Source organism: Halichoeres trimaculatus, unplaced genomic scaffold, assembly GCF_033239565.1.
Source record: "Halichoeres trimaculatus isolate MK-OKI-2021-1 unplaced genomic scaffold, fHalTri1.1 fHalTri1_scaffold_1, whole genome shotgun sequence".
In the NCBI taxonomy this organism is placed as follows: domain Eukaryota; kingdom Metazoa; phylum Chordata; class Actinopteri; order Labriformes; family Labridae; genus Halichoeres; species Halichoeres trimaculatus.
The window spans coordinates 4,756,705-4,780,306 of record NW_027437179.1 but is presented as its reverse complement, the minus strand read 5'-3'; the positions used below and the strand labels follow the sequence as shown (position 1 = coordinate 4,780,306).

General features: G+C 41.1%; 2 protein-coding genes across 2 annotated transcripts; both read left to right on the top strand.

Moving 5' to 3' along the window:
• The first annotated feature begins 1,214 nt into the window (after positions 1-1,214).
• LOC141791804 (uncharacterized) lies at positions 1,215-6,897 on the top strand. The gene is made up of 2 exons (XM_074672461.1): positions 1,215-1,504; positions 3,701-6,897. Exons 1-2 carry the CDS (start codon positions 1,336-1,338, stop codon positions 5,116-5,118), a joined length of 1,587 nt encoding a protein of 528 aa, XP_074528562.1. The 5' UTR covers positions 1,215-1,335; the 3' UTR covers positions 5,119-6,897.
• Positions 6,898-12,184: 5,287 nt separating this feature from the next.
• On the top strand, positions 12,185-23,332 carry LOC141791795 (uncharacterized). Its single transcript, XM_074672450.1, has 2 exons — positions 12,185-13,021; positions 21,887-23,332. The coding sequence occupies exons 1-2, from the start codon at positions 12,331-12,333 to the stop codon at positions 22,834-22,836; spliced, it is 1,641 nt and encodes a 546-aa protein (XP_074528551.1). The 5' UTR covers positions 12,185-12,330; the 3' UTR covers positions 22,837-23,332.
• The last annotated feature ends 270 nt before the right edge of the window (positions 23,333-23,602 follow it).

Here is a 23,602-nt window from a genome sequence, read left to right as displayed (position 1 = left end):
GCATTGCCCCTCACCAGCTCACAAGGTTCACCTGCTGCACTCTGTGTTTATGCTAGCCTGATGCTAGCAGCCCCATCTCCCCCCAGAGATAAAGATTTTGGATGACTGACAGGAAAGAAAACCTGCAGACTCTTGGCCCTCCATGGCACAGGTTTGAGATCCCTGCTCTACAGTTTCAATATCCTTCTTCCTAAATCCACAAGAGTTGTTTTCAAAATTAAATTTCATATTAAGGAAGTTGTTAGACAGATAAAAGTCATTAACATTTTTGACCATAACTTCTCTGGCTTTATGTAGAATTGGAAATGACAAAAACCTTTTCCTCATATTTTTTTCTTCTTCAGCTGGGAAGAAGCTGAAGGTTGCAGGTGAAAATCTGGGAGTTTCACAGGTAATTTGTGTCAGTCATAGTCACAAAGCATAGTCTTAATATGATTTCATTTCATACTCATTTTTTAAAGCTAGTGCAGGTAGAGCAGTGGGCAGATAGTGGGGCTTCAGGATCTCTACAGCTGAGATTAAGGTGATGGTTTCTAGCCTGAAGAGGAAGAGTCCTGATTTATATCTGCTTCTGTATGACTGTCACTTATAAAGGGTAAATGTGTTCAAAATTCTTGGAGTTTGGTTTGATGAGAGACTTACTTGGAAAAACCATGTTAAAAAATTATCTGTAAATGTGGGACAGTAAATAACATCCTCAGAAGCCAAGCAGGGAGTGGTTGGGGAGCTGAGAGGTGGACCTTGTATATTATTTATCAAGCTATCATAAGATCTACACTGAATTGTGGATGTGTTGAGTATAGGTCAGCTGCTGAAACAGTCCTAAGCAAGTTGGATAGAGTTCATGCGAAGGCCCTGAGAATTTGCCGTGGGCCCTTTAAAACAACATCCATTCTGGCTTTGCTGGTGGTAATGGGGGGAAATCAGAAGAAATGAGCTGGGGATCTATTCTTGGAGTGAATTGAGTGGATATAAGTATAGATCAGCTGCATCGTGTCTGTAGATAGTTGGGAATTTATTATTCAGGGGGAGCAGTCTGACTTTTTCAACACATTAGACAACTCGCCACTGCAGACATTGGGCTCGAATAAGACAGAGTGTCTGTGTTTATTTGGTCGCCTGTGCCTTTCAGGAACAAGAACGAGAGCGAGAGCGCGACCTGGAGCACAGTCCGTCCAGCAGAGGGCAGTGATACGCCCAGTAACGTCGAAACTGCCTGAAATAGACGAAGAAGAAAAGACGAACACGCGCCATCAGCCAATTCAGAAAAACAGCTCAGAGAAAGACATCAGCGCTTAGTTTTCTTCCCTTTCTCTGACTCTTGGATGTGAGGACATGTCCAGATTTCAGCATCTCAAAGATTTGTTCGAGCGGCGGCTGCTCGCTGCGGTCATCAGAGACATGGAAGAAAGAAGAACAGTATCTGGATACAAAGAGGAGCTGCAGCGACAAAGAGAAATACTGGATGTGGTTTTAATCCCTGAGATAAAGCTGCACAGAGCAGGTTGGTTTTCTGAACATGTGTGTGATAATGTTTCTGGGAATCGAGCCCGTACCCAAGGTTCAGAGACGTAAGATCTGACCCAGAATTATTTAATTTATGCACAAAAAAACCCCATCTGCTTTGCGTTAGGCCACAAACTGATCCGGTGTTTTGTCGATCGAAGCTGCGCTTGTTTCCTGTCAACTGTCAACAAATACACATGCAGAGAGTTAAAAGACATTCAAAACCTATACAGGCTGGATATCCTCCATGCTAACAGGCTAACTGTGGTGCTACAAACAAAGATGGCGGCCTGTCTTTTCCTTCTGTGGTGTCAGTTTTGCTGAAAATCCTTCGTTGTTGTTTTAGAATCAGAAATACTTTGTTAATCTCAGGATGTATCAAGTGTTATCCTTGCTCTTCGCACAATGCAGCAGAAGGGAATAAAATAGACTGCGTTTCATAAAATAAGCCCTGGCTTAATGTGACAAGACGAGCAGTGGAGAGTACAAAGAAGGCTAACACCACCAGGGGACTCCAATATATCAGTATATTAATTAAATTAGCTAAACTGCATTAACAACAAAGCATGCTGTTTGAATAAAGTTTACAGGAAAGGAGGACGTGATTTTTAGGATTTGAAAATACTTTTTAAAAACAAAACTGATAAAAATAAACAGACTAAATAATGATAAAAGATTGGTATAAAGGGATCTGTCAGAATTAGCATTACCCTTTAGTAACAGAATGGTCCAAATATTTCAAAACAATTGTTTCTTACATGACCATTCTGACATTATGAATGTCAGTATTTTTTGCTGACATACACCTAACTTTCTAAAAGTGGTGGTTCGTTGATGGGCTGACATCGCTCATTTAGTATGAAGCTAAATTGTTCTGCTCTTGGCCTGTGACGTTTGGCTTAACAATCATCTTTTTTCCTCACTAATAATTCCTGTTAACCAGTACAGTGCACTTTGAGCTTCAAATGGGAAAAGCTTCTCTTCTAAAAGCACACTGTGGGCAAAGGCCTTTTTCTACCACAGTAGTGGACATTTTCCACCTGCTAGGTAGGACGTGTACACTGATGAGACAGAACAGAGTCAGAATCAGGTTTTGAAAAGACTTTGCTCATTTCATGCAGGAAAACCATGATATAATCCTGTTATCACAATATGAAGGAAAAATACCCTGATATATATGTTAAGTCGTATCGCCCACCCCTAAAAGTGACAGACTTTAAGTTCAACATAAAACTATTGTTTATTATCAACAATTTAATTGAATAAGTTGAATTATAGAGATGAAAAAGTTTCTGCCCATCAGCAATGAAGTACAGCACTGCAGCGTTACATCTCCATCAATGGGAAAGTCTAGGCCAGAGCTCTCAATCTGGAATGGAATCTGATTATTATATAAAAGAGTTGTTCACTGTTGTCTGATGAAATGCAACACTTGATACAACCTGCTAACCTTGATTAAAATTTAAAATACTCATTGATATAAAATTAATTGGTTCAAGGACCACTTCTTTTCTTTTTTACTATAACTAGACTAAATCTTTCTGAGTTTTCTACGACTAAAACGACAAATACTGTCAAATATAGAAATGACCAAAATGTGACTAAAACTAATGGATATTTTTATCCCCATGACTAAAGGGGTATACGTGCGTATTACATAGGCTAAGTTCAGACTGCTGCCCTTAATGCTTAATTCCGATTTATTGCTCAAATCCGATATTTGTGTTGATCTGTTCAGATAGCACCTGTAATGTGATCTGACTGCAGACTGTGATGTGAACAGCTCACGCTTCAGAAGTGACACGCATGCTCAGTTTAACATTAATGACATTACGCACAGCACGTTGTGATGAGGAGAAACAAACACAGAGCAAAACTGTACTTCACAATGCTGGAAAGTTTGTTTCCATAACGCAAAACCTGATGTTACAGCAGCTCACCTTGAGTGAGCTCTTATTAAGTAATTATGGCTATATTTTATTTCTTATAAACCTTAAGGCAGACACTCTCTCCTGCTCTGGGCTCTTTCCCGCACCGGGGTCTCTCCTGCACCGGGGTCTCTCCCGCCGACCCTTCTGTATTGTCCTTACAGTTCAGCAGCAGAATATAAAGATCCTGAGTTTATTTTCTTTCAAATTCTCCATCAGGAAGATGATCTAATATTTCATTAATATTTCTTCACTGTGTCCTGCAGATGTTCAGCTACTAATGGTGAAGAAAGAGGAGCTTCCCCCTGAGCAGCAGGAGAGGAGCCCCTATCCAGACCAGGAGGAGAATGAGTCCCCACTCATTAAAGAGGAACAGGAGGAAGTGTGGATCGGTCAGAGGAGAGAGCAGCTTCAAGGACTGGAGGAGGCTGATACCAAGGTCCTGTTTCCTTCAGTCCATATGAAGAGTGAAAATGATGAAGAGGAACCTGAGTCCTCACTGCTTCATCACAGACTGACTGACCATATGGAAACAGCAGCTGGTGGAGAGGACTGTGGAAGACCAGAACCAGCGAGGAGCTCAGATCCAGAGAGAAATTTACAAGCAGAGATTGAGGTTAAGATCGAAGCCTCCTCAGATTCTGGATCAGGGACTGAAGATGAGGAAGATGAATGGAAGGAGACCAGAGACTGTCCCAAAAGATTAAACTCTGCCACAATCAAAAGTGCAGAGACTGTAAAGTCGCACAGTTTTCCTAAGCCTGGTGAAACTAATCGTGTGGTTTCTCTGACAAAACAGAAACCTTTCAGCTGCTCAGAGTGTGGAAAAGGATTTACTCGTAGAGGAGATGTAGGCAGACATATGTTTGTCCACATGAAAGAAAAACCTTTTAGCTGCTCTGAATGTGGAAAAAGATTTAACAACAAAAAAAGTTTGACAAAACACATGTTTGTTCACTTGCAAGAAAAACCTTTCAGCTGCTCTGAATGTGGAAAAGGATTTAACCACAAACGAAATCTGACAAGACATGTATATGTCCACACAAAGGAAAAACCATTCAGATGCTCTAAATGTGGGAAAAGATTTAGCCAAAAAGCACATCTGACTACACATATGAGTGTGCACTCAAAAGAAAAACCCTTCAGCTGCTCTGAATGTGGGAAAAGATTTAGCCATAAAGGACGTCTGGAAAGACATTTATTTGTACACTCAAAAGAAAAACCCTTCAGCTGCTCTGAATGTGAAAAAAGATTTAACCAAAAAGCACATCTGACTTCACATATGAGTGTTCACTCAAAAGAAAAACCGTTTAGCTGTTCTGAATGTGGGAAAAGATTTAGCCATAAAGGATGCCTAGAAAGACATTTATTTTTACACTCAAAAGAAAAACCCTTCAGCTGCTCTGAATGTGGGAAAAGATTTAACCAAAGAGCACATCTAACCTCACATATGTTTGTTCACTCAAAAGAAAAACCCTTTAGCTGCTCTGAATGTGGGACAGGATTTAGCCATAAAGGATGCCTGGAAAGACATTTATTTGCACACTCAAAAGAAAAACCCTTCAGCTGCTCTGAATGTGGGAAAAGATTTAGCCAAAAAGGGAGTCTGAAAAGACATTTATTTGCACACTTAAAAGAAAAACCCTTCAGCTGCTCTGAAAGTGGAAATAGATTGAGCCGTTAAGAACATCTGACTGCAAATATGAGTGTTTACTTAAAGACAAAACCTTCATCTGCTCTGAATGTGGGAAAAGGTTTAAATACAAAAGTAGCCTGACTACACATGAGTGTTCACTCAAATGAAAACTTACAGCTTCTCTATGTGTGTGAAAAGAAATTACCTGAAAACCACAGCTGACTTCATGATGGTTCACTCAAATGAAAACCAACAAGCCTTTGAGCTGCTCTGAATGTGGTAAAGGATTCAGCAGAATTTTTTTTCTGACAGAATATACGTTTGGTCACTCAAAAGAAAAACCCTTCTGCTGCTCTGAACATGGAAAAGGATTTTACCTCAAAGTCAAGCTGACAACACGTTTGTTCGAAACTGAAAGGTATACCCAGCTGTTTGAGTGTGGTGTTAAGCCGCGTTTCCACCAAGCAGTCCAGTTCGATTCAGTACGGTTTGGTACAGTTAAGCCTGATCCTGTTTGCGTTTCCACAGCAAACTGTGCCCTCTTGTGGTAGGCGGCGTGTAAGCCGGATGCTGAAAGCCGCAGCTGTTAAACAATGGCCGCATGCTGTAGCAGCACGACACAGTGTACCCCGCTAATAAATCCAACAAAAAAGAAAAATGCGTCACAGTAAACAAAGAGCATCGATGGAAGAGATGCAGCATTTCATCCTCTCATTCCTAGTTGTAGCTCCACCTACTGGGGTCAGAACAGTATGTCTTGTACCCTAACGGACAGGTCCAAAAAAGTGGGACGGCTTGTCTCAGTTAGTCAGTAGAAACGCCGCAAAATGTGTGCTGTACTAAGAGAAACTAAACTGAATCACTTGGTGGAGTGAGGGCTTTAGATTCCTCTTAAGCTGACGTTGGAGCTTTACATGACAACCCACAGTTGGGGGTAAACCTCCTCAGCTGTTCTGAATGAAGCAGATTTTCTTTGTGTTCAGAGTTATAAAGTACCGTATTGACCCAAATATAGGACGACCCTGATTATAAAATGACTCCCTTTTTTTCAAGACCAATCTTCAGAAAAAGACTGATAACCAAAAATTACTATGTAATTATTTTTTATTGAAATTCTGAGAAAATCATGAAATAACATTTAGAGACTACTTTCATTTTTGGCTATAAATACAGTGTTTCAAATGTAACGCAAATGACTGCTTTGTTAGGTTTCTCAGTAACAAACTCATACACACTCCTGTCTGTCTCTGATTACAGCCGCTTTGATGACCACAATAAGCTTTTCTTTTACAGTTTGCGTTTTTCAGAAGGTCTGTATGGACGTGCAATCCTTTGACCTTATGCTCCATAACTCCACTTATTTTTGTCTGTCTGACAGCTGTTTGATGTCTCTGCTGTATTGACCATCATTATCTTAAAATCAGCATCATAACTCTGCTTCAGTTATTTGTTAACTCACTAAACTTTTGTTCCACTTTTCTCTGGACAATCACTGCACCTCTCCATTTCCCATCTCCTGTCCCCAGCTCCTGTCTCTGCGTCTCTGCTGTGACTGACAGGTCACCACAGCCACAGTGAGGTCACTGGCTTCACAAAAAGCGTGCGCTCTCTGCTGTTACAGTCGTGTAGCATCCTTAGACAACTATCAGCATGTGTCAATGGCTAGACCCTGATTATAAGGAGACCCCCCACTTTTCACACTATTAAAAAAAAACCTTGTCTTATTTCGGGTCAGTGCTATATTTGTTAGTGAGTGTCATTCAAAGTTTGTGAAAAGTGTATGAAATAGTTTATATAAACAATAAATTTGTGTGACTGTAAACATGATACATGTGAATGTCTTCATTTATAAGTCAGTTTGGTTTTTCCTTGTGGAGGTGTTTTTAGGGGTCAGGTTTTTGGAGTCCTGTCTTACATTAGAAAGAATCCTTCATTTTATGTTAAGGCGTAAAAAAAACTGTTAAGAAAGAGAGACTCCGCTGCTAAGGTTTCAGGGCGTCTGTTTTCCTTAAAACAAATCTATTTTAATTAAAGTCTGGCCTCTAATACCAGGAGAGTGACAGGAAGCAAGGCAAAGAACTATAAAAAATGGCACAAGAAGAAATATCGCCTGTAAACTGAGACTTCTTTTAATAAACACACCTGCAGCTTTGATTTTATGAGACTGTCTATATACAATTATATCACATCTACAGACCTCTAAAGAGCATCGTCTCCATGGCCAGCCAGGAAAAACATGCAAAACATTTCAAAAGAAACTAAGTTCTGTTACGGTCCCGACCTCTAGTGTGACGTGTGTGTGTGTCTGAGTGTGTGTGCGGTTTTTCTTCCCTCATCCCAGGTGATTGGGGGTTACGGCAGCCACCAATCAGGAGCAGAGCGCGACCGAGAGGAAGATTACATAAGGCGGCTGGAGTTGGGAGCGGGGAGCGGCTGACCTGCAGTGGTCTGTCGCCCGCAAGGACCGTCTGAGCTCGGCTCTTTCAGATACCTACCTTGTCTGATTTGTCGCCTTCTAAGTTTTGTTGTAAAATTATCCGTTAACCTGATTTAATTTGTTAAATAAACTTCAGTTTGACTTCCCGTACTGCCATTCTTTCATTTAAACATTCCTTATTTGCCTTAACACCTGGCTTATGTTACTCCCGTTACCCTTTAAGAGCTCTGGCAGTAACAGTTCATTTTCACTTGTCATCAATATAGTAATGCTGTTTTGACTTAGGGAGAGTTCAGTCAGATATCAACATTTGCAGGAATTATCTCCAAAATGCCAATTATCTAATATATTGGGATTTCAATAGATTTTTGAGCATAAAATACATAAGCAAAATGTATGTTTATTAATACATATTTATTCATAATTATGCCCCAAATTTAAAAACATAGCTTGTTGTTGTGTTACAGTGCCACCTTGTGGTCTTTCCTTGTATTTGTCTACCTTACTTTTCCTGTCAGAAACTGAAGGTAACCATGAGCCAGTGAGTTGGCTGCAGCACTTTTGATAGTTTAACAGTTTCACATGTTTCTTCTACTCCTGCACGCTGTGAGTATATACCCTAACCTTTTCCGACTCAGGGCCCACTTTTAAGTATGAAACATTTTCACAGCCCACCCTGACTCTATCAGTACCGATTTTCAGCATGAAGGAGTTGAGGGAAGTCATTATCTCAGGAGCAAACGCCACTCCTGGAGGGATAGGTTATCAAATGAATTGTTTGAACATCTTGATGACTGTGCTCTAGTATTGTTTTTATTCAGCTGTGTGTGGGCAGAGGGAAACTCACCAGAAGAGTGGAAACACTCTACCATAGTTCCTATTCTCAAAGCAGGCAAGGATGCTTCAGATCCAGCTTCTTATAAACCCAAAGCTTTAACATCAGTGCTCTGTAAAATCATGGAAGGAATGTTCACCAACAGATCAGTACATTTCCTAGAAAACAGAGGGCTCTTTGCCAAGTATCAGAACGGATGTAGAAATGGAAGATCTGCTATGGAGTCAGTGGCAGTATTAGAGCATGACATTAAAAAAGCATTTAATAATAAAGAAGTAGTGGTTAGTGTATTTTTTTAGTTGGACTAAATATGTTTAATGAGAAGAACAATTCAGGGGCAGGTGGGAGGCAAAACTTCTAAGACTGTTGAAAGAGAGAAAGTCTCACTGCAAGGCAGGCAAAGCATGATGATCAACCATATATTTAAGAATACTGGGGGAGGATTTGGTCAGTCTCTGTTTGAAGATGATTGTGCTATCTGGTGAAGAGGAAGAAATGTAGAGTTTACTTTAAAACAAGTCCAAAGAGCCTTAGTTTTTGTGGAGGAGTGGGCAAACAAGTTTCAGATCTCACCCACATAGACTAAATGTATGATTTTTAGCTTCAAACGGAAGTCTCTGAGTGTTGAGTTGGCCCTGTGTGGATCCCATTTAGAGATGGTAAGAAACTTTGAATTCTTTGGTGTTTGGTTTGATGAATGTAAAAAATGTTATCCAAATGTGAAAAAGTGATAAATGTCATGAGAAGTTTAGTGTTGTGTGACTGGGAGCAAAGAGAGGGTCAGTGCACTTAATATATCAAGCAAAGATCAGATCTGCTCTCGACTACGGTTGCTCTGTGTATGCATCAGCTGCTGAGTCTGTGCTTGGTGAGTTAGATGTCCTCCAGGGGTTAAGGATATGTTGTGGAGCTTTAAAAACATCTCCTGTTCCTGCACTGCTCCTGGAAACAGGGGAAATGTCCTTTCACATAAGGCGCATCAAACTGGGGCTGCAGTGTTGGGCCAAACTTAATGGCTTCCTCCAATCCTTCCATTCTTGATGTCTGCTGTCTGTCAGGGGTCTGGTGATTCTGACCTCAGGGTCAGGTACAGACCATTCCTAGAGGACAGCACAGCCTAACATTTCAGTTGGTCACCTGTGTGTCCTTGGCTGTTTCAAGAGGCTGATGTTAACTTTTCCTTTTCAGTTTTACACATGGCTGTTCATGAGGATATGAGTAGAGAGTGAGATACCTATGCTTTGTCCTGAATGGTGTGTTTCTGTTAGTACGCTTACATGAAGTGCTCTGAATACACTCTGCACTTACTGGAACAGTGCACAAAACCTTACAGGGTGGTGTTGTCCCAAATCAAACACTGCAGCTTCGCACTTACTGGAAACTTGGAGCTCATTTCACAACCGTTCACAGGTGTTCTTCTGTTTTTCATTGATTACAGCCATGGATCTGTTCTCGACCCTTCCTCTACGTAGCCAAGATGGCAACCACTATGTTTTTTGTTGTTGTTGTTTTGTTATGTTTTGTTTTTTTTAAATAACTTTTTCTCACTACAAACATCAAGGCAAAAGTTCCTTTGACAGAGTCCATCTCCAGTGCTGATACAGAGCAAAGTAAACAAAAAAAATAATAAAAAGAATTAAAAAAATAGAAATTAAAGATATTGCTAGAGTCTTATTCTGATAACAAGTATAAATCCAGCAAGGCAGGGGGACTTTGAACATTCTTCTCGTGAAGGTATTGGAGGGATTTTGCAAACTGTTTTAGTTCATTTGGTTTGATCTTTATATATTAAAGTCTGTGAATGAAATGATTTTCAAACAACATTCCTTCAAAAATTAGAGGTGTCCCAGTCTGATATTGATATCGGTCCGATATCAGCAAAAAACAAATATCGGTATCGTATTGGAATGCATCTAAAATCTCTGATATAAGCAGTATGGGCTCTAATTTCGTGGCAAAGCGCAGGGGGCGCAAGCCTGGCGCACCCCGCACAGTGTTAATTTGGAGCTGCCGTGCGCTGCCTATTTGACAATTTGGTAGACCGTCTGCACAGAGATGGGTGTGACGGTGCACCAGGGGGAGGTGTCAGCAGATTCATGTTGGCGCAGTGACAATTTTGTGCCAAAAACAGCGCAGAAAGTGCGCTGAAATCTCACCAGCTCCAACCTGGTCTATTCTCAACGCAAGCGGAGCACACCCTCCACAGCTGTAATTTGGTGACAGGCGCACATGTGTGCACATGTCATCAAAGCCTCAGAGGCAGGTTTCCAGAGTGTCAGGCACATTTTAATGCAATAAACAATCACAGTAATCACTATTTAATGTAACTGTCTGAACCAGCATATACATTTATATCTCTATTAACTGTCCCGTCACATCTGATGTCAGATTAAAGCTGTTTGTCATAATGGAAAGTTAACCTGACGGCAGCTGGAAGTTTGATGCACATCTTACAGTTAAACAATAAACAGCCTTAACATCTGATACTGAGTATATATCTGGTTCTCTCATTTCATTTAATTCAAAGAAAAGAGGGAGAGAAAAGACGAAGAAAAAAGAGACAAAATAAATGTGTGTCACTCAGGATTTACCCGTGATTTCCCATATTTCTCTGTTTTAGTCTTTATTTTTAACCTGATCTAAAAAGATGGAGTACATTATTGTAAGGAGCATGAGGTGGAGACTCCAGGAGAGTATACAGTGTATCACTACAGGTTCTGCTATTTGGCGATGACAAACCAGGAGAGCAGGTGGATTAAAAGTATTCTGAATGGATAAGCCAGCTGTGCAACTGTCTCTTCATTTTGTTCTCCTACAAATGACAAAGGAACAGATTAAATCTGTCCCAGGAGCTGGCCCACAAGGTGACGCGCTTCGTGTCCTCCGGTGCGCCCCGCTGTCCATTCTCCTGCTGCAGGGACAGTGGCTCTGACCGTCTCCACTACCGGGTCTTTCCAGCACACTGTTTCCACGGTGCTGGGGATCAGTCAGACCAATCAGACGCTGCTCCTCGGCCGCAGAGCATTTAAAGGCGAGGAGAGGCGCTCATTTGATTGGTGAAAACAGCTCGGCTGTGTTAAACCCACTCACTGCTTTTCTCCTCCCTCTCTGCCATTTGCGTGGAGGGAGGCATGGAAGCGTACTCCTGCGCCTCTCTTGGCACTGCAGGAAAACTTGCAAAGTGTGCCGGTCATGCCCTGTCTGCGCGGCGAAGGCCAGCGCAGGGCAGGTGTGCCTGCGCTTGTGCATGGTCTACGAAATTAGAGCCCTTTGTGTTACCCATTGGTTATAATAAACGGGTCAGTTTTTCCACATACCTACTGTTGCTGACTACTGTTCTTTGTTTGAATAATATCACTTAATCAAGCCTTTTCTAACATGACTGACATACTACAAAACAAGTAATAAAAGTATGCACGTTTAATGCTGATATTGTATCGGATTAATATCGGTATCGGCCGATACTTAATGCTGCAGTATCGGTATCGTATCGGAAGTGAAAATGTAATATCAGGACATCTGAATTGTGGATGTCATCTGGGGTAAACGTTTGCAAAATATGTAGAAATTGTTTGTAATTTATACAAAGTAGTTGACTGATGTTGCTTTATCTGCGACCCACGAGTAAGCACTGCTTGTTATGGCTTCCTACTGATAAAGGAGAAACCATCCTATATACAGTTACATAACCCAGGACCTGAAAACCCTACATTAGATCAGGCGACTTTTTAAGGAAATAAATACTATAATCGACGTTTGCTAAAAGCTGCATTTTATGTGAAAGTCTATATGAATTGTTTCAAACGTGTAGTTCGCTTGCCGCTGTGACCGAACTCCCGCGAGACTGAGCGAGATCCAACATGGCAGCACGCTGCTAGACAGACAGTACACAAACTTTTGGGTTCCCTCTTTTTCTCCTCTTTTTCCACACACCTAACTACTCCCTTTATACCTCTGACTACTTCTGATTTCTGCCTCACTGGAGCGGATGTCGGACCTGGTCCAACTGGAGGACTTCATCCAAGATAAGTACGCCAATCTCTGCAACATGGGTCGCTCACAAAAATCTAAGAATCCCCGTACACAGGACTCACCCTGTTCATCTACCGACTCTTCGCCGGTCACAGCACCACCAACGCGCTGCTGCACCGAGGTGAGTGAAATACTTCTCTCAATCGATAGTAAGTTCACTAACCTGGATGCGAGAATCGGCATAATCGAGGCTCTCCACCAAGAATTCCAACACCTCCGCCACAGTCTGGAGTTCACACAGAACCAGATAGAGAAAATAACCCGGGAAAATAAGGACCTGCAGAACTCCGTGTCCACCATGGCCACTGAGCTCGTCACAGTCCAGACACAACTAGCAGCTGTTACAGCCGAAAATAAACAGATGAGAGAGAGCATCAAAAACATCACCTTTCATCGGGTGCACCGCATGAGACAGAAGCGTACGGACACCACTAGATCCCGGCCCATCGTAGCGAAATTTGAACATTTTAAACAAAAAGAACTGGTCCAGCGACAAGGCAGGCAGCTGAGAGGGACGGACCGCGGACTGAATGACCAGTATCCACCTGAGATCGTCCGCAGACGTAAGGCACTTCTCTCAATTCGCAAACAGAAGATCAGCGAAGGCAAGAGAGCGGCCCTCTCGGTTGATAAACTGTACATTGATGGTGAGTTGTTTAAAGATAGGGACGTCACCCCCTGGCTGTTCTGAACTTAGACCTCACTCTCAACACCACCCCCTCCACTAACCCCCCACACTCTCTTTTTTAAACACTTCCCTCTGAATGCTTCTGTATCTTAACTGTATCACAGTTTATTCATTCACAGACTAGATGCTCTCTCTCTCTCTCTCTCTCCCTCACTCTCTCTCTCTCCCTCTCTTTCACTCTCTCACACAATACCGATATACATACAGACCAAACTTGGTTTATCATATTTATTTATCTTGTTTGTTCACTAGTCTCAGTATCCTGCACCGTACTGTACCTCAATTCTGCTCTGCTGCTTGTTTTGTTGTTATTTGCCCCCCCCTCCAACTGTTTGTTTTGTTGTTTGTGTTTTTAATTTATCTGCTCCATCTTGTACTACAGGTCCTGCTGTGCACACCATACTAGGGCTGCACGATTATCGCAATCGCAATCGCAATCGCAATGTCAACACATGCAATTACGTAATCGCAAAAGAGGATATCGCAATCGCAATCGCAATGTCAGCATATGCAATTCAGATTTTTCTTTATGATAACCAAGCAAGTCTGTAGACTCATCATGACACAACCTTTTTTATTAAATTGCAAGCACAATCGCAATCGCAATATTTTCCACCTAATCGCAAATCGCACCTTTTCCCCAAATCGTGCAGCTCTACACCATACAGTATTGTCAAAGCTGTCCGCACTCACACACACACACACACAGAGTCATCACTCATATCACACAGCTACAGTCGTTAATGTGTACAACATGACATCATTAACATTTGTAACATGGAACATTAGGGGTATTGGCACTAGGGCTGAACGATTTGAAGAAAAGATTGAATTGCAATTTTTCTGGCAGATATTGTGATTTCAATTCGATTCACGATTTTCTTCAAATCAAGCTTTGGGATATTCACATGTAGGGCTGAACGATTTTAGGAAAAGATCTAATTTTTCTAGCACAGTGGTTCCCAACCTTTTCCAACTCAGTTCCCACTTTTAAGTCTCAGACATTTTCGCGGCCCACCCCCGACTGCTAAATACATAAAAACATACTACATCTTAAAACCTTTATAGATGAATTATCAATTTAACACAAACATAGTTTAGCCTTATCTAATGGCACAGTTTACTGTCAGCTCTATCTTTTTATCTGGGCTTAAAAAAAGTTTTTTTTTAATTTATTAGACAGGCTGATGCACAGTACATTTTATTCTAAAATCATACACTGGGTTATAATAGTTATACAACCATAGTTACTCATAGTTAAAGTAGTGAGTCAAGACAAATGGTAATAATTTATATGTTTGCGCCCCCCCCAGTCTGAAAGTCTGGACACGCCCCTGCTCAGAGGTACAGAGTGGCATGAAGGCTTTCAGGTTTGATCTCTGAAAGCTGGAGGAAAACTCCTCTGCTGATTTTTAAAGAATGAGAGGAAAACAGCAAAACTATAACTTCCATCCCAAAGAGAGCAGAAAGGTGACTCCTGGAGGAGCGGGAGAAGGAACAGCGATCAGCTGCAGTGTAATATGCACGAGTGAACTCAGCGTAAGCACCGCACTGATCATCATATCAGACTCCGCAAACTGATCAGGATGAAATTTAAAGCAAATATAAACCACAGAGTGACAGGGGCACTTCTGCTTGCGCTGACTTTATACACAGAAAATGTCCATCTGTAAACACTGATGAATGATCAGGCTGGGAATTGTTTTTCTCCAGTAACTGTGCGTCTTGTGCGTCTCGTGCGCATCGGAGCGGAACTCCGCCGTGCACGATGCTAAGAGCTGAGAGCTGTGAACGGCAAATACCCACCAGAGCTCTGTCTTTTATTATTTTAGAGCGTGATATGATCTAACCATGAGTGTGAGTTCACATGAGAACACAGAGAGATGATTCGCTTCTGAAAGATAACTGTTTGATTCCGGGCAGCGTCAAAAAATGTTTGTGGAATTCTGAAAGTTTTAGTTGTATACAAGAGCCATGTGCAATGTAATTTACGTCTGAAACATCGGAAAAAGAAAAGATCATAATTCTGAAGGCATGGCAGCTTTTACTTTGTTGTGGCGGTGTGCCACGATCCTATACATGTAGCGGAAACCCAGCCATACAATGCGTTCTGAGAGCACTTTTTTTAAAAATAAAGATTGAACATGAAGGGTTGAACTGAATACAAGAGAAACATGTTGGAGGCTCCACAGTCCTTAACACAGCATCTATAACATGCTGAAACGTTTTTATTTTTACATAATTACATGCCCACCTCCACAAAAATCAAACTATTTTGGAAAAGCTGTGGCGGCCCACTTGCAGTACCTCCGCGGCCCACCAGGGGGCCGCGTCCCACAGGTTGGGAATCACTGTTCTAGCAGATATTGCAATTCACGATTTTTTAATCATCAATAGTGATGATAAATAATCTGTTTTCATCAACTTCTACTCCTAAACAGAGGCTTTGTGTTGTTGACCTGCTTACCAGCACTTTTAACATATAGATTGTCAACAAATTTGTAAAACAGAATGTGTATAATACTTGACACAACAGATCCTGAGTCAGTCAGGAGCGCTGCAAAAAATTGCTGCTTTGGCGATCTCAAAATTGCATTGTCTAAAATTGCGATTTCGATCTGAAAACAATAAATTGTTCAGCCCTAATTGGCACCCAGACAAAAAGAACCAAAATATTTAATCACCTAAACGATCTTAAAGCAGATATTTGCCTACTACAGGAAACACACCTCTCGGACTCAGACCATGACAAATTAAAAACGGCACAGTTTTCTCAGTTTCTCAGCCCCTTATAACTCCAGACAAAGAGGTGTATGTATCTTGATAAATAAAAGAATTTCATTTGTCCATAACACAACCATCACAGACCCTGAAGGACGTTTTATAATCATCAATATATCCATTAACAATAATCCAGTAACAATTGGCAATATCTACGGCCCAAATAACGACGATCCTTCCTTTTTTTAAACTTCTTTGATTCCATATCAAATATTTCCAGTTGCCCAGTAATTATAGGAGGTGATTTTAACACAACTATGAACCCAACGCTTGATAAATCTAATAGAATAAAAAGGAACCATATCTGGCAATCTACTAATACCATAAAACAGTTCATGAATGATCTTGGTCTTGGCGATGGCTGGTGATTACAGCACCCATCTTCTACAGAGTACTCTTTCTACTCACCTGTTCACCACTCCTACTCACGCATTGACCTCTTTCTGACTCGCAACTCTAGCAACAATATCTCAGATCTCCAACTCAAAAATTCACCCTATAATCATTAGTGATCACGCTCCAGTAACCTTCAGATGGAACCCTATTAACCAACCCAAACGCTCCATGAAATGGCGATTTAACTCATCTCTTCTAAAAGACCCAGAATTTGACAGCTATCTCAGGAGAGAGTGGGCCTCCTTCCTGGAAATAAATGATCCCCCAGAGACATCATCCACCATTCTGTGGGAAACAGGTAAAGCAGTCCTACGAGGTTTTATATCATTTTCTGTCAATAAGAAAAAAAGGGAAAAGGAACACGAAATGAAATTAGAACAAAAAATAAAACTGTTAGATACGCAAAATGCAAGCAACCCAACAGAAGAAACACAGAAAGAGTTAAGAAAGTATCAGGCCCAACTAAATGAGATTTTAAATAAGAGAGCCCAATTTTTAATTCAGAGACTCAGACAGGAAAACTTTCATCATAGCAACAAATCTGGTAAATATTTAGCAAATCTAATTAAACAAAATAAAGAGAGAACAACAATCACAACTCTTATAGACCAGAGGAAATAAACAAAATATTCAAAACATTTTATGCAAACCTTAAGTCATCTACAAACGAACCTAGACAGGAAAACATCAACTTATTTCTCAACAACATTGAACTTCCAAAGATTGTTTCAGAACAATCTAAACCTTTAGATACTCCAATAACAGAAACAGAACTCTCTGCAGCCCTACACCTTATGCCAAATAACAAAGCACCAGGTCCGGATGGCTTCCCCGCTGAATTCTATAAACACTTCTGGCCTATTCTATCCCCTCTCTTCATGAGAGCAATACATGAAATAAAATTAAAGTCTAGATTTCCAACACACATGAACACAGCTCAAATTTCACTATGGGCCCATCTCTTTAATCAATGTAGATATAAAAATCATCAGTAAAGCTCTAGCACACAGGATAGAAAAAATAACTCATTTTTTAATCCACCACGATCAGACTGGTTTTTATCAAAGGTAGACAGTCATCCAGTAACACTCGTAGACTATTCGATTTAATCCATTACTCATCATTACAGCAGGTAGATACCATCATAGCAACATTAGATGCAGAAAAAGCTTTTGACAGAGTAAAGTGGAAAACTCTCTTTAGTATTCTAAAAAAATTTGGCTTCGGAGATGCATTTATTCACTGGATTAAGATTCTGTACACTGCCCCTTCAGCTGCTGTCACCACTAATGGCACTGCATAGGGGGACAAGGCAAGGATGCCCACTCTCTCCTTCACTATTCACCCTCTTTATAGAGCCTTTGGCAGCAGCTATACGACAGAATGATCGCATCAAGGGAATTCAAACATCCCAGGTTCAACATAAGATTAGTCTGTATGCGGACGACATTTTACTGTTTCTACAACACCCTCGCTCGTCTCTGCAAGAAACAGTGAATCTTATTGAATCATTCTCCAAGATCTCAGATAACTCAATAAACTGGAAAAAAAATCCTCTATTCTTCCACTACACAACACCAGATGGGATGCAACATGTCATTCATCACCTATTCCCCTATGTTCAGGCCACATCACTTACCTGGGCATTAATATTTCCTCCAAGCTGTCAGAGCTGATCGCACTGAATTTCACTCCCTTGCTTAAAAAAATAGAGAGCGACCTCCAGCGTTGGATGAACTTACCACTGTCCATATTAGGAAGAATTGCAACCATTAAAATGACAGTACTTCCAAAAATAAACTACCTTTTTTTAATGATTCCAATTCATTCAACTCTTCCTTGGTTCAAGGCTCTAGCTTCAATGTTCAGTAAATTCTATTGGAAAAGCAAAACACCAAGGATCAAACTTACAACTCTGCAAAAACCAAAATTGCAAGGCGGCTTAGATGCCCCACACATCCACCACTACTCTTTGGCAAATCAACTACAGTCTACCGGAGTCGTAGAAATTCGTTCTCGTGTAAAGCCCACCTCAGTCTCAATTTCTACGACTCCGGTAAAATAAACTATCGATCCGGTGATATTGACACACGGAGACGCGTATTTGTCCATGACTCCGCATCTTCTTTGAAAACGGGTCTACAGGTGGATTTCTGTGTATTTGTCTTCATGCCGTATTTGGTATAAACAGATAAGTCCGGAAAAGACGGTGACCTCATAGCACCCCTCCTACTCCCAGCCCCCCACCCACGTTGTCACACACAACAACAACAACGGTGACAGGCGGACTGATTCTGATATTGTTCCAGCAGCTACAAATATTGCTTCGACTATTATATCAACATTTTCTCAGAGAGCATTAACAACACTAGCTATGGCAACAATGACAACAAGTGCTCATGCAGAGACGCAGCATGTTACGCGTGCATGAGCACTTGTTCACTGCCTCGGACTGCCTTGGAATCTGCCTCGGAGCAGAACCAGATGGGCAACCCGATGACAGTTTTGCATTGTCATGTAAATGCACAAGTCTATGCACAATACGATGTGTAAACAGCGATACATGTTTTGATGCCGACGCCAAGACGATACGGGGCCGTCCTCGTGTGAGGAGGGCCTCAACCTCAGTCTCAAGCTGTGTCTCAATTCGGGGGCTGCAGCCTACGGAGGCTGGATATGAAGACCGATTACGTCACAGCGGTGCGTCGGAGGCTGTCCCAATACGGAGGCTCCTCCAAATTCGGCCGACGAATCCGTCCTCCGTTTCAGGGGCCACGAAGGACGGGTTCGGTGAATCCTTCATAGCCTCACATATCCCAAGATTCATTGCGTACAAACGCCGGACATGATGGACACGGCCGAACTCCAAAAGGAGTCCTGATTTATCCAGATATGAAGGATTTCTGGCAACAACTATGTGATTGTGTTTCTAAAACGTGAAAGAATATTTTGTTTTTCTGTTTGAAAATGTGCTGTTTGGGCTCTTTTCAAGTAATTTACTGTGGAAAAACAGTTCTTTATGAATCTTCTCATTATTATATAAAAATATGTCCATAAATGTAAATTCTCTTGGGAAAAAAAACTTACTTGGAGTTTTTTTTTATTTATTTATGTATTTTTTACAGGGAATTCACAAAAGACATTAAATCATTTCAGCAACTTTTATTTTATACTTATGTATTTATCATCCCCCCTGCACTTGATCAAATGTTGAAAATGTACGTTGTTGCCTTACTCTCATGTAAATGGTAGATCTATACTCTATCAATAGGGATAATAATGATACAAATGATGATAATAATAACGCAAAGTAATAAAAAGATAGTAAAAATCACCCTGTTTAAATGTGAGGTTTTGGGTTACGTGTGTTTAAAAGAAATGTAAGCCTGACAGGTGAGGGCGGTGCTGTGTGACGTCGAGGGTGACAAACAGGAAATGCCTCGTAGACCAGACTATAATATAAAGGCCGGGTCCTCCGAAGGCTACAGCCTCCGTAGGCTGCAGCCCCTGAATTGGGACACAGCAGCTGTGTCCCAATTCAGGGGCTGCAGCCTACGGAGGCTGTAGCCTTTGGAGGACCCAGCCTTCGTAGCCTGTGTGGACTGCAAAGGCCGAACTGAATTGAGACGGTCTGGTCTATGAAGCATTTCCTGTTTGTCACCCTCGACGTCACACAGGGCCGCCCTCACCTGTCAGGCTTACATTACCTTTAAACACACGAAAACAAAAACCTCACATTTAAACGGGATGATTTTCACTAACTTTTTATTAATTTGCGTTATTATTATTATTATTATTATTATTATTATTATTATTATTATTATTATTATTATTATCTTAATTGATAGAGTATAGAACCACCATTTACATGAGAGTACGGCACTAACGTACACTTTCAACATTTGATTGAGTGCTGGGGGGATGATAAATAAAAAAAGTATAAAATACAAGCTGCTGAAATGATTTAATGTCTTTTTTTAATTCCTTGTAAAAAATAAAAATAAAAAATAAAAAAACACCAAGTAAGTTTTTTTCCCAAAATAATTTACATTTATGAACATATTTTTATATAGCAATGAGAAGATTTATAAAGAACTGTTTTTCCTTAGTATATTACTTGAAAAGAGCCCAAACAACACATTTCACACAGAAAAACAAAATGTTCTTTGATGTTTTAGAAACACAATCACATAGTCGTTGCCGGATATCCTTCATATCTGAATAAAACAGGACTCCTTTTGGAGTTCGGCTGTGTCCATCATGTTCGGCATTCATGCGCAATGAATCTTGGGATATGTGAGGCTATGAAGGATTCACCGAACCTGTCCTTCGCGGCCCCCGAAACGGAGGACGGATTTGTCGGCCGCATTTGGAGGAGTCTCTGTATTGGGACAGCCTCCGACGCACCGCTGTGACGTATTCGGTCTACAAATCCAGCCTCCGTAGGCTGCAGCCCCTGAATTGGGACACAGCTAGCTTCTGTCTCCAGCCTGCCTCTCCATTGCTGCAGCCTAATCAGCCAGAACTCAACTCACCTGTGCTCATGCTCACACCTGCACTTTATCTGCTGCAATCAGCCACCTACTTAAACCCCAGCTCCACACACAGTCAGGGTCAGACTGTCTTCGCACTCATGTTGAGTACTCCAGACCTGTCTTTCGGACTGATTACCCGTTGCCAACAAGTTTTGTCCCAGTTTCTGTCGATCTTGCTTCCGTCTGTGACACTGAGTTCTATCTGTCCTGATCTGTGCTGGTCTGCCTGGTTACTGAACCCTCGCCTGCCCTCAACTACGTAAGCCTTCGCCTGTACGTCTCCTGTGTGGCTCAGTCAGGAGAGTGCTCGTCTCGAGATCCTGTTGCCGCGGATCCCCGCTCAAGCCGCAACTCCTCACATTCAAAGACTGTCTGAGCCTTTGTCCCAAACGTCTCCTGTGTGGCTCAACTGGAAAAACACTCACCCGTCATCCCAAAGTGTGCGGGTTCTGTTAATTATCTGCCAATGGAGACTGTTCATTGTTTGTCACCTACTACTTGCTTCTGGGTCCTAAATACAAACGTGTCACTGATAATCAATTGGGCTCTACTTGGTACAACCTGTTAACCTTGATTAAAATTTACAATACTTATTAACATAAAGTTAATTTGTAACAGGCTAACACTTTTCTTTTCTACTAAAACTAGACTAAAATCTTTCATCTACTAAAACGACAAATACTGTCAAATATAGAAATGACCAAAATGTGACTAAAACAAATGGATATTTTCATCCCCAAGACTAAAGGGGTATACCTGCGTATTACATAGACTACACCACTGGATTTATTTAATGTCCGTATTGTTTGGGTTGGTGGGGTTAATATTATAGAGTTAGACTCCAGTGAAAGAGTCCTTTGTAACTGGGAAATATATTAATCCATATCTTTGGTTTACAGATGTGTGTAAACAGGTGAACTCTACCTTCAGTTCTTCTTTCAGATCAATGTGTCAACAAGCAGGAGGCTCCTGTGATCATCCAGTAAATGAGATTGTCCTCACAGTTCAGCAACGGTGCTGAAAATAAAGACCCTGAGTTTTTTTCTCTTTCAGATTCTCAATCAGGAAGATGATCTAATATCTCATTAATATTTATTCACTGTGTCCTGCAGATGTTCAGCTACTAATGGTGAAGAAAGAGGAGCTTCCCCCTGAGCAGCAGGAGAGGAGCCCCTATCCAGACCAGGAGGAGAATGAGTCCCCACTCATTAAAGAGGAACAGGAGGAAGTGTGGATCGGTCAGAGGAGAGAGCAGCTTCAAGGACTGGAGGAGGCTGATACCAAGGTCCTGTTTCCTTCAGTCCATATGAAGAGTGAAAATGATGAAGAGGAACCTGAGTCCTCACTGCTTCATCACACACTGACTGACCATATGGAAACAGCAGCTGGTGGAGAGGACTGTGGAAGACCAGAACCAGCAAGGAGCTCAGATCCAGAAAGAAATTTACAAGCAGAGATTGAAGTTAAGATTGAAGCCTCCTCAGATTCTGGATCAGGGACTGAAGATGAGGAAGATGAATGGAAGGAGACCAGAGACTGTACCAAAAGATTAAACTGGGCCACAACCAAAGGAGCAGAGACTGTAAAGTCGCACAGTTGTCCTAAGCCTGGTGAAACTAATCGTGTGGTTTCTCTGACAAAACAGAAACCTTTCATCTGCTCAGAGTGTGGAAAAGGATTTACTCGTAGAGGAGATGTAGGCAGACATATGTTTGTCCACATGAAAGAAAAACCTTTCAGCTGCTCTGAATGTGGAAAAAGATTTAACCAAAAAGCACATCTGACTACACATATGAGTGTTCACTCAAAAGAAAAACCCTTTATCTGCTCCGAATGTGGGAAAAGGTTGAAATATAAAAGTAGTCTGAATACACATATGAGTGTTCACTCAAAAGAAAAACCTTTCAGCTGCTCTAAATGTGGGAAAAGATTTAGCCTTAAAGGACATCTGGAAAAACATTTATTTGTACACTCAAAGGAAAAACTATTCAGCTGCTCTGAATGTGAGACAAGGTTTAAATATAAAAGTAGTCTGACTACACATGAGTGTTTACCCAAATGAAAACCTTACAGCTGCTCTATATGTGGGAAAAGAAACTACCTGAAAACCACAGCTGACTGCATGATGGTTCACTCAAATGAAAAACAACAAGCCTTTGAGCTGTTCTGAATGCGGTAAAGGATTCAGCAGGAAATCTTTTCTGACTGAACATATGTTTGTTCACTCAAAAGAAAAACCCTTCTGCTGCTCTGAACATGGAAAAGGATTTTACCACAAAGTTAGGCTGACAACACGTTTGTTCGAAACTGAAAGGTATACCATGGGGTTGCCATGCTCTTCACCTTACCAGCTGTTCTGAATGAAGCAGATTCTCTTTGTGTTCAGAGTTATAAAGTATTCTTTATTGAATGCCATTGAAGGTTTGTGAAAAGTATAAAATACTCAAATTTGTGTGACTGTTAACATGAAGCATATGAACGTTTCATAAGTCAGTTTGGTGTTTCCTTGTAGAGGTGGTTTTAGGGGTCAGGTTTTTAGAGTCCTATCTTACAGGGTCCTTCGTTTTATGTTAAGGTGCAAAAACAACTGTTGGGACAATAACATAAAGGGAGCTGAAAAGGTTTCAGAGGGTCTGCTTTATTAGGAAACAAAGTTATTTTTTTAAGTCTGGCCTCTGATTAAAAAACTGTAACAGGGGACTGACAGGAAGTGATGCAAAGAATTATAGAAAAGTGGCACAAGAGGAAATATCACCTTTAAACTGAGACTTCTTTTATAAATGCACCTGTGGTTTTGATTTTATGAGACTGTCTATATACAATTTAGG